This window comes from Nyctibius grandis, chromosome 8 (assembly GCF_013368605.1).
Source record: "Nyctibius grandis isolate bNycGra1 chromosome 8, bNycGra1.pri, whole genome shotgun sequence".
NCBI lineage: Eukaryota > Metazoa > Chordata > Aves > Nyctibiiformes > Nyctibiidae > Nyctibius > Nyctibius grandis.
Genome location: NC_090665.1, coordinates 39,774,335 through 39,784,875, shown reverse-complemented (window position 1 = coordinate 39,784,875; position 10,541 = coordinate 39,774,335). Strand labels below are relative to the sequence as shown.

Sequence of the window (10,541 nt, the reverse complement as noted above, 5' to 3'; positions counted from 1 at the left end):
CTGTTCAGCCTCGTTGTGGCTGGGGATGGCAAAGCAAAAGCAGGGGCTGCAGGAGGGACCTCCAGCAAAGCCACCTCTGCAGCTCAGCAGCCTTCACTCCTCCCGACGGGGGTGGCTGCGGGCAGGGGTGAAGCGAAGCCAAGTGAGGAGCCAGCTTGGTCCTGCCGTTAATAAAAATAGCTGAAAATCCTTGGGGCCAGCCCCGTGGGGGTGCCTTTTGCAGGAGGCCCACGAGACCTCTCCAAATTTCTGCCCCCATGGGGCAGGGAGCCCTGGGGAGGTGGGGGTGCACCCATGTCTAGGGCAGAGACAACAGGGCCCAAATAGAACTGCAGCAGGAGGAAGCTGACCACCAGCACGGACTGGCCGTGACCTGCATCCCGTACTGGTCCTGCTCCCCTGCCCGCTCCCTGCAGCCTGGCTGGGCTTCTTCCTAGGCGGCTGCCACCCCCTCCCTGGGGCCAGGCACAGCTTTCGGGGGGACGCCCCAGTGCCAGAGGCTTTTCCCCCAGCTCCACATCCCTGGGGCTTTGCTTGGCGGCGCTGGAGCAGGCTCTCACCTCCTGGCAGCCTCCCTGTCCACATCCACCTCCCACCAAGGCCAGACCCCGCGGCACCGAGCCCCTGACAGGGCGCCGAGGGCCAGGGGAGTATCCAGCCGCTGGGACTGATGCCCATGGGCAGAGCCCTGCAGGCTGATGTGGGCTCACCTTTGAGACCCACCACATCTTGCCTGCCTCAAGGAGCTGGTGTTTGCAAACTGCTGCTTTTAAGGGGGCATTCCCCCCCCAAACAGAGGGGTGATGCTGAAAGCAGGTTAACGCCCTCAAAGGGGAGTGCCTGTGCCCGGCTGCTGTAGGGCTTTGGCTCCTTGTCCCTGCGTGATGGTGATGTGGAGGCTCATTACCTGAAGGAGCTCAGTCCCAGGGAGCTTGTTAGGGCAGCCGGATCGCTCCCCTTCCCGCTCACCTCCTGGCTCAGCCCAGAGGTGTTGGAGCATCCCTGGGTGTCCAGGAGCCGGCTGGGCAAGTGGCCCATCACCTGCCCTCCGTGGGAAGCCCGACCCACCAGCTGCCATGGCTCGGCCCCGTGTGGCACCAGCTTCAGCGTGTGCTGCCCAAGCTGTGTGTTCCCAGGTCTCACCCGGCCCCACACAGCCCCCCCGCAGCCCGACCTCCCTGGCTTTGTGCGGCCGTACAAAGGAGAACCTGTCCTGGCTGCTCCGTGTCCCACGAGCTGGCTGATAATTAAACAAAAGCAAAATACCCTTGGCATGAAACTTGACCTTTCCGCAGCGTGGGGGGGAGGGCATTTTGCATCATTTCATGTGGTGGTTATTTTTATGCGTTATGCTTGTATGGCAGGGATCTCTGTGCCGGGGGAGTGGGGAGTCCCTGTGCTCCGACGACGGGCTGGGATGTGGCTGACCCTTCCTGTGGCACATAGGTCCCTCTGCACCCCACAGACTGGGGGGAGCACCCTCCAGCTGGTGTCCTCCGGGGTAACAGACAAGGTCCTCTCAGATGGAGGGATCTCAGCGCGGGAGGGATGCCAGCGCCTGGGGCACGCTGGCCCTGTCCCCATCTCGGCGTGGGAGGGAGGTGGTGACGCTGTGCCTGAGCCACCTGTGACCCAGCTCAGGGAGCTGATCCCCAATTTTCAGCACCTTCTGCTTTACAAAGAGCCCTGCAAGCCAAGGTGCCCCAACCACTCCCAGGAAAGGGCTCTGCTTGGCTTGTCCCTGTGGTCCTGGCTGCGGGGGGTCCTTCCCCTGCGCCCAGCCCATCCCTGTTCCCATCCCCTGCTGTGGGGAGGCGTGGGGCTGCCCTCTCCTCTGCCCAGACTAACCAAGCCTGGTGGCAAATTAATCTTCAACTGGATACCCAGGATTGCTGCCGTGATGGTTATTACGCCGTGTCCTGCCTGGCGCAGCGTTAATGATTAACGTGCCAACTCCTGCCTGCTGCCTTTTGAATGGCCCTTCCATCACCTCCTCTGATAGCCCAACAAACAACCGGGGTGCGGAGCTGCCCAGAAAACACCCTGGGGCTGCGTGGGCGCACAGGATGATTTATCTCTGGGGCAGGGAGGAAGAGGAGGAGAAGGGGAGCCAGGGAGGAAGGCTGTGCCGGGGAAAGGGTGTTTTGCCTCACTTCTTCCCCTGCGCCAGCCTGTGCCCTTTGTGGACGTCCTCTCCTCCTCCTCGGTCTGGGAACATCCTGGCCAGGCTGTCACTGCGGGCGGGGGGAACCCCCTGCAGTGGGCACTCCTTGGGCAGCTGATGCCAGATGAGTTTGCTTTTGCTCCCCTTTCCACTCCCTTTTCCAGCACACACCCAAAGAGCTGCAATTCCTCCTCGTGCTCATGATGACCCCATCCCCACCAAGGCTAATGCCCAGGAGGGCAGGGGCAGCTCTGTCCCTGAAGCTCTGAGCGCTGCCCGCTCCCTGCCAGCGCACACCCTGCTGCCACACAGGGTTTTACCCGTTGTGCCCCGGGGCAGGTGATGCTGGTGGTGAACGTGCCCTGCGAACCTCCTGGTTCTTCGGCCCGTGCACACGTCGTGGTGGGGCAACACGTGAGCCTGCACCCCATGGGGCTGTCGGGGGTGAGAGGCAGCTCTTCAGGTATCTGCCTTCCCCACATGGCCGGGGGCTCCAGCCCCGCCTTTTCCCCACCCTGTGCCCACGGGGTTGCCAAACACACCCCGCGGCAGGAGGCTGCCGGGGGCCGGATCCACCGCAGCCAGCCCAGCCTCCAGCCCACGCACCAGCCCCTTCCTTATTGCCTCCGAGGGAGCAGCTCAGCCCTGAGCCATCCCGCTCCCCGGGCAGGGGGAAATTCCCCGCGTGGGCTCCGAAAGCGGCTGTTTCACACAGGGAGAAAGTCCGAGGCTGCTGCAGGAGGGGGAAATACAGTGACACCGTCCCGGTCCCCATCACATCAGGGCTTGGGGGGCCGCAGCAGAGATGAGGCCACACTGCTCCCGGGGGCTCCAGGCGGGTGGGGGGCTGCGTGCACCCCTGTTTCCCTGTACAGAGCAAACCCCGGAGCACAGAGACTAAACACTGCCCGTTTGCTGAGCCTGGCCCTGAGGGTGACCCCAGCTCTGCTGCCCAGCGTTCACCCCGCACGGCCGGGGTCTCTCCCTTTGCCATCCTCATCACCTCCCCAGCCAGGAGAGGGACAAACCCAACCCAGGAGAAAAGCAAAGGCTGCCCGGAGCCCAGCCGCCCTGCCCTTCGCTCCCACCAGCTCTGCCCATCCCTGAGGGCTTCTGCTCACGCTGATGCAGGCTGGTGGGCACCCACACAGGGCTCATTGCCCGCGGTGGGTGGCACAGCCCATGGCCAGGAGAACCAAAGGGTGCGTGGCTGGAGGCAGCAGAGACCCAGGCTCGGGCAGGCAGCAGGGTGCTGCCAGGGAGACTTTACCCTCCCGCTCGCCCCCACCCTGTGTCATGGGTGGGAAAGAGGAACCCCGACACACCCTCCCCGTCAGCTGCTTGGGCACCTCAAGCCCAAGGACGCCTTCCCGGGGGCAATAAGGAAGTTTCTGTTTCCTACCACGTGCCCCCTGGGACTTTTTGGCCTCGCGCTGGGGTGCTGCCAGGCTGGGGGAGTCGGGCAAGCCTAAGGGTTACAAGGTGCAGAGATGCCTGGTGGCACCCACGCGGGTTGGTGGGGATGGCACGGTGGGTTGGGGTGCGTCTGGGGGCTGATGGGGCCCAGCTGGGGTGGGGTCTCCTCCGGGAGCCCAGAAGCTCTGGCGGTGCCTGGGCAGGCGGAAGTGGAGGGCAGGAGCACCAGGGGGGCTGCCCCAGCCTGGCTTAACCCCCGCTGCTGCCCTTGGGCTGCTGGGGGATCAGAGCCGGGAAGGGCGATGGGGAGGAATCGTATCCGGGAGGAGAAACTGGTCCTTCGAGTTTCCCAGGCAGGTGGAGGGCAGGAACCAAGCGGGTGGTTGCAGGGTTGTTGCCAAAACTCAACGCCACCGAAACTGCCTGCCCTGTCCCGGGGAAACCGTGCGGCAGGGAAGAGGTGCGAAGCCGGGAGCCTCCGGCTGGGAACGGCCACCGACCCTGCTCCACCCCGCGGGGATGAGGGCAAAAGGAGACGGCTTCGCAAGGCAGCCCCAAAAAGAGGGGGCAGAGGGGGTGCCCAGTGGTGCCCGGCTCGGTGCCACTAGGCACTGGCGTGGCTCCTGGGCACGACAACACCTCCGGGAAGGGCTTTGGGCAGTGCCGGTGTCCAGGCGGCTCCCGTGTGCTCCGAGAGGGAAAAGCAGAACAAAAGCCCTGACGTCAGTGATGAGGTCACCAGTTCGTGGTGGAACTGAGACCTTCACCTGTCCAGCAAGGAGGAGGAAGAGGAGACCATTTTCTGGCAGCTTCCCCCCACACCTTGCCATAGGGCACAGCTAGAACCCATGTCCCCAGGGCTGAGTCACCCGGGGTGGGGAGCGGGTCCCCACACCCGTCCCGTTGCCACCCGGCTGCCCCTGCCAGCGTGCTGGGTGCTGGGTGGCACCAGGGAGATGCCGGACCCTGCAGGGCCATGGTGGTGCCCTGGCGCAGCCCTGTACCCAGTGCAGGAGCTGATAAGGGGGTGCCACGGCGGGCATGGAGCAAGGTGACACACAGGGAGGCTGTTTGCACACTGGCCTTCTGCCCCGCTTCTAATCGCCCCGTCCTTCACCACCACCACCACCCCACAGCTGGGGAGGTAGGGAGCCTCATGTCAAAATGGGGTGAAGCAGCCCTTGACAACCCCCCGCCCCCAAACCACCCACTTCTGCCTCGCTTTTGAAATGGGGAAACTGAGGCACAGCGAGTGGATGCTCAAGGTGGGAAAAGTGGCTGGCACTGAAGCCGGGGAGGGAGCGAAGGCTGGAAACCCTCCCAGCTGCTCGGAGATAGGACTGGCAGGAGCCCCTTGCCCCCCCATTTGAGGTCCCCAGCACTGATGGGGACACCAGTACAACCCCCTCAGAGCCAGCCCTGCCTTCGCAGCTGAGCACGGAGGGCAGGGCAGGTTCACAAGGTTGTGGTGGCCCTTGCCGCTCCCCGGCTGTTGTGCAAACACGGGGCTGCTTGTTTGCAAGCACTGGTGCAGGTGAGAGCAGAGGGAGGGCAGGCAGGGTGCAGGCAGGGCTGTGCTGCCTGCATGGAGCTCATGGGGAAGGCAAGGAAGCCCCCCGACCCCACTGCACCCCCCCCCCCCAGAGGCTGTTTATTGAGGGCAGCGCTGAGATCAACTCCAGACAACAGTTCGTATCCAAGATGAAAAATTTATTCATTTTTCTTTACAGCATGGAGAGGGGCTCGGCCATGAAATGACAAGGGGTACAGGGCCACCCCAGGGCCAGGGACCGACAGGACTGTGCTTCATACCAGGGCAGAGACCAGCCAGTGCTTCTGGTAACAGGGTCAGGGCTGGCAGAAAATGGGTGTAGGGGTAGATACATCGCCCTTCGAGGGTGTAGTTCCCACCTACAACACCTTGGCTGGGCACTAGCCCCAGTTCAGTGGGGCAATGCAGGGGGGTATAGACCAGCCCCCACCTAGGGACACCCTGGGGACAGCGTGGGAAGGGTACAGTACATGCCTGCAAGGGTTTGATCAAGACATCGCAGTGGTGCTGCCGGATCAGCAGCCCCGATCAGCCCCTGTGCTGCTTCATCTCCCACACAGACTGAGCAGCTTCACCCCCCTCCTTCACCCTCCCCCCAAATCTCTATGTACAGACTCAGTGTGCCATATCAGTACAAAAATATACACATAAACTCTACAGATCCCAGCTCAGTAGGTCAGAACTCAGCTACAAATCACAGTGTACAGGACAGCATCAGGCCCAGGGAGTGATGGGGTGTCCCCCAAAAGCACAGCACGCCACAGGCGCACCCCGGCATGGTGGGGGATCAGGTCATCCTCCTGCCTCGTGGGGTCATTTCTGGTCCAGCTGGCAGTACAGGTACATGGAAACCACCATGGCTGCGATCTGGGGGCGGCAAGAGGCAAGTCAGCTCCCTGAGGGTCCCCCCCCAGCACGGGTTTGGGTCACAGCCCACAGCACCCATCCCCAGCACACACGAGGAAGAAGAGCTGGGTGTGGTCAGGGAGGAAGGCTCAGTAGCCACCCTGGGGCAGATGGTGGTCCATGGGGGCTGTGACAGTCCCCTGCAGCCCCTCGGCCACCAAGGCTGGTCCCAGCCCCAGCGCTCACCTCCAGGTACAAGGAGGAGGCAGCAGCAGCACAGTGATGCTCAGGCACTCACCTCCAAGGCAGCGATGCCGGCTGCCACACCACCCACCACACCTGAGTTAGTCTTGATTTCTTCCAGGATCTGATCGAAACAACCCTGCAGGAGGCAACCACACGGGTGAGGGGTAGTGAGGGGCAGCAACGCCCTAACCACTGGGGAACAGCATCCCCAGAAAGGGAGGTACGGTTCTCCAGCCCAGAGCTGCACAGCCATGGAGAAGGTCTGGGGGCTTCAGGGGGGCAACTCTTGTCAGCCACTTGTCAGGCCAAAGCACAGTATGGGGGGCAGGAGGGAGGAGAGGAACAGGCAAGGAAATCACCCAAAAGGGCAGAGTGGTGCCTGGGTTCATGCTCAGCTCCAGGCATGCCACCGTGCTGCAGAGCTCCCATAGGACCAGAGCAATGGTCACAGCTTTGCTCGTCTCCACCAGGGAGAAGCCAAGGCCACCACAGCATCCCCCAGCACTTACAGCCCATGCGACCACCATGTCCAGAGCTGGGGCTGGACTTAAAGGACAGGTCTCCCTCCCCATGCCAGGGCACACCCCAAAGCAGGCTCTGCCAGAAGGCGAGAGCCACTGGTGCATCCGTACCGGGACATCGCTTTGTGCGGCGAGCGTGATGTTGCAGGGCTGCAGGTCCTTACAGCAGGGCTCCGGGTAGGTTTTCTGCTCCTTATACCAGGGGGAGTCGGTGAAGTCTGTGTAGTTATTCAGGCCACAGCAATGGACCTAAGGGGAAGAGAGGAAGGATGGGGGGAGCATCCTGCAGGTCTCCCTCCTGTGTCAGACATGGTCTGGACCCCACTGCCCCATGGAGGGGGTCACCCAGCTCAACCCAGCTCTGGGGCAGTGCTCAAGGGCCTTCTTGGGACCAGAATTTTGTCCCAGCATGAACAGCTCTCACCCCAGCAACAGGACCACTAGATCTCAAGCAGGTAGGTCCCAGGCACCTGGGAAGCTGCTGGGGTGGTGATTGCTCTGCACATCCAGGGCTGCGATGATGTCCCTGTCCCCATCCTGCTGGCCCACCCAGGTGTGCACCACCAGGCCTGTATTGGGAGCATCCTGACCCACAGATGGGGGCCCCAGGGCTCAGCATACCTCCCTCATGGTGACGTTCCAGATGTGCGTGAGACTCATATCCTCCCCGTACTTCTCCTTCAGGAGAGGGGTCACCACAGCCGTCAGCAGCATCTCTGCCTGAAAGAAGCGGCAGAGAAATACCATCAGAGAAGGTCCTGGGGAGCACCACACAGCCAAGAGCCCCCATACTGGTCTCAGCCCATGGGAAGGAGGCCAACCAGATCCAGCATGGCCAGGAGCACATCACACCACATCCCTTTGGCCTGAGGACAGCTTGGCCCCTTCCCCACTGACCAATGCTGTGTGGCACAGAGGCCGCTTATGACCAGTGAGTCATCTGACAAGCAGCATCACCAAGGGAGCCAGGAATGACGCTTGCCCTGCAGCTGACCTCCTGTGCCTAATGAGGCAAAGTCCACAAGGGTGGGAGCAGTCACTTTTCTTCCCAGGTGGTTTCTCAGGTGCCTAATAAGGGGGTGAGTTTGCTCAGCATGAAGCATTAAGGGACTTCCTCTCGCATATGGCTCCTACCATCAGAGGTGGAGCAGTGTCAAGCTTCAGCTGGTACTGGACTAAGGGGTTTGAAAGAAAGAAGTGGGTAAAACTTGTACCAAACCCTCATTTATTTAGGGCCATGGGGATTTCTGCTCCCTCCACCCTCACCCCAAACAGGCCGCCCCAGCCTGCCCACGTAGCTGGTGCCAGCAGGGACCCACATCCCTTCCTCCTGCAGCAGTGCCAACCTCTCAGCTCCCCCATCCATGCGCAGCACTGCCAGCACCCCAAAGTCTCCTGTTTTCCCAAGGGGTAGGACAGGTCCCAGATTAGCCCAACCCAAGACTCAGATATGCCACTCACAAGACCTGTGTAGACCAGAGCCACCACAGCAGCAGCAATTTCGGCAATGAAGATGATCAGTACCACTGAGAAGAACTAGGATACAGCAAGGGGAGGGGAGGTCAGAGCAACAGTCAGAGTCCACAGGGCTCCCAGGAACCCATCTGCTTCCCAAGGGCCACAGGACCCTACTCAGGGCTCAAGCCCTGTCTCATTGCCTTCAGCTCTGCTCCAAGGCAGAAGCAGCACAACCATGGGGTCCTCCAACCCTCCATCTGCGTGGGGCTGACCTCTCTGGACATGATCCAAGAGAGATCACTGCTCAGCACCAGCTTATGCTTCCTTTCACCCTTGCCCAGGGCAGGCTTTGGGTCCAGCACTGCCTTTCCAAGGTCCACCCATGGGAACATCCAAGGAGCACATCTCCACAGAAGTCTGTCTCTCAGGTCTCCCCCACCAGAGACCCAGCTCAAAAGAGACTTGATAAGGAGATAAGTCAGGTCCATACCATCATCAGGAGACACTTGCTCTCCTTCTGGGCACCGCAGCACCCGAGGAAGCCGATCACCAGCAGGATGGCACCAATGACGATGAGGAAGTAGCTCACATTCACAACCTGCAGGACGCTAGATGAGACCGCCCCAAATATATCCAGGAATGATTGTCCATCCACTGAGACCCATATGCCAACTCCCAGGAGGGTCCCGCCACCGAGCTGGGAGGAGAAAGACAACGTCAGCTCCCAGGCAGTCGGAGATCTGGGATTTGGGGAAGGTTCTGGCACAGGTATTTCTCCCCTCTGCAAGTTTTGGCTGTACCAAAGCAAGACTTTGTGGCCACTGAGGGCAGCTCAGGGCGTTGCCACTGCACGCTTGGGGTGGCTGGATGGGTCACTACCCCGAAACACAGCCCACCACCAGCACATCCCTGGCTGCAGTGTCGCAGCTGCCTCCTTCCCCAGCCCAAGGGGTTTTGGTGCCAGCAGCAAGGCAGAAGCCCCCACGCAGGGCAGCCAAGCCAGCAGTACCACCAGCCACCCCCTGACGCCCACATGGCCAGCTCAGACACTGGCCACCATCACACTGCCACAAGTTTCTCCATCTGGGAAAGCTGCCCACTCACCCAGGGGAACGGCTGGGCAGCCCCCAGATGGACACTCACATGGTCCCAGCAAGGTCAGCTCAGGGCTGCCTCGAGCCTGCCCCAGCCCTGCCCTCCACTCGCTCCACCTTCCCCACCAGCCCCAGCTCCTGGCAGGAGCTTTGAGGGAGTGTTTCACCAGGGCAAACCTGGAGGCTCTGCACCCCCCTTCTCAAGGCTATATGGTGTCCCTGCCCATGGCAGGGCCAGTGGAACTAGATGATCTTTAAGATCCCCTCCAACCCAAACCATTCTATGATTCTATATCCCTCCGCACCCCCTTCCAGGTGCCTCCAGTGCTCCTGCAGAGCCAGTGTAGCCTTCAGGAGCTCCACTACCCTCTGCTCGGGGTGGGAGCAGAGGCTGCATGTGCTCTGGAGACCCCCAACATCCAAGACCCCCAACACCACAGGCTGCTGTCACACACATTGGCTGCTCCCCTACACAAACAGAGACCCAGCAAACCCCCCTGCTCTGGGGCACACAGCACTCCTCACCACAGCTTCAGCACAGGGAGGGACACAGGTGGCTGATGCAACAGTCACTGTCCCCAGAGCCCATCACGGTCCCCCAGGCTTTGGCCAGAGCTGGGCACGCCACTGGAGCGAGAGACCCCCCCCAAGCCCAGGGCTTCAGTCCTCAGCTTGGGGCCAGAAAGCAGATCTCACACCCCACGGGGGTCCCAGGAGCACAAGTCCCACCTACACCCACCTGCCCACATCGCCCGCTCTGTCCCCCACAGAAGGGGACACGGAGGGGCAGGAGAGCCCACACGGGCCAGTTTCACCCACCCCCCGCCCGGCTCAGAGTGCTCCCCAGGAGCTGCTCTCGCAGACCCCAGCCCCTCACCCCAGCTCCCCGGGGCAGACAAGGGGGCTGCCAGGCTCGAACCCCCCTCCCCGGGCAGTCACAGCAGCTGGGGAGCACTTACAAATATGGCCAGGTTGAAGAGGATCATCATGACCTTGATAAAGGTGAAGCACCCCATCTTTGCACCTGGGGAGAGCAGAGACGGGTTACAGGGGAGCCCCCACCCTGGCACAGCCGCTGCCCTGCGGGGCTCAGCCCCCCTCCGGGGGGGTCTGGGGGCTCCCCACGGGCTGTGGGGGGGGAACCCACCGAGCCCAGCCTACCTGAGCGGAGAGTAGGTCCCAAAGCCCCGTCCCAGCCCGCCCCGGCCGCTGCCGCCCCCGCCCTGCCGCCGCCGCCGCCCTTT

General features: G+C 62.1%; 1 protein-coding gene across 1 annotated transcript; it reads right to left on the bottom strand.

Annotated features, from left to right (window-relative positions):
• Positions 1 to 5,823: 5,823 nt before the first annotated feature.
• Positions 5,824 to 10,313, bottom strand: TSPAN1 (tetraspanin 1). The gene is made up of 7 exons (XM_068406971.1): positions 10,257 to 10,313; positions 8,694 to 8,900; positions 8,207 to 8,281; positions 7,367 to 7,465; positions 6,857 to 6,994; positions 6,277 to 6,360; positions 5,824 to 5,999 (listed from the first exon to the last, which is right to left on the bottom strand). Exons 1-7 carry the CDS (start codon positions 10,311 to 10,313, stop codon positions 5,946 to 5,948), a joined length of 714 nt encoding a protein of 237 aa, XP_068263072.1. The 3' UTR covers positions 5,824 to 5,945.
• Positions 10,314 to 10,541: the final 228 nt, after the last annotated feature.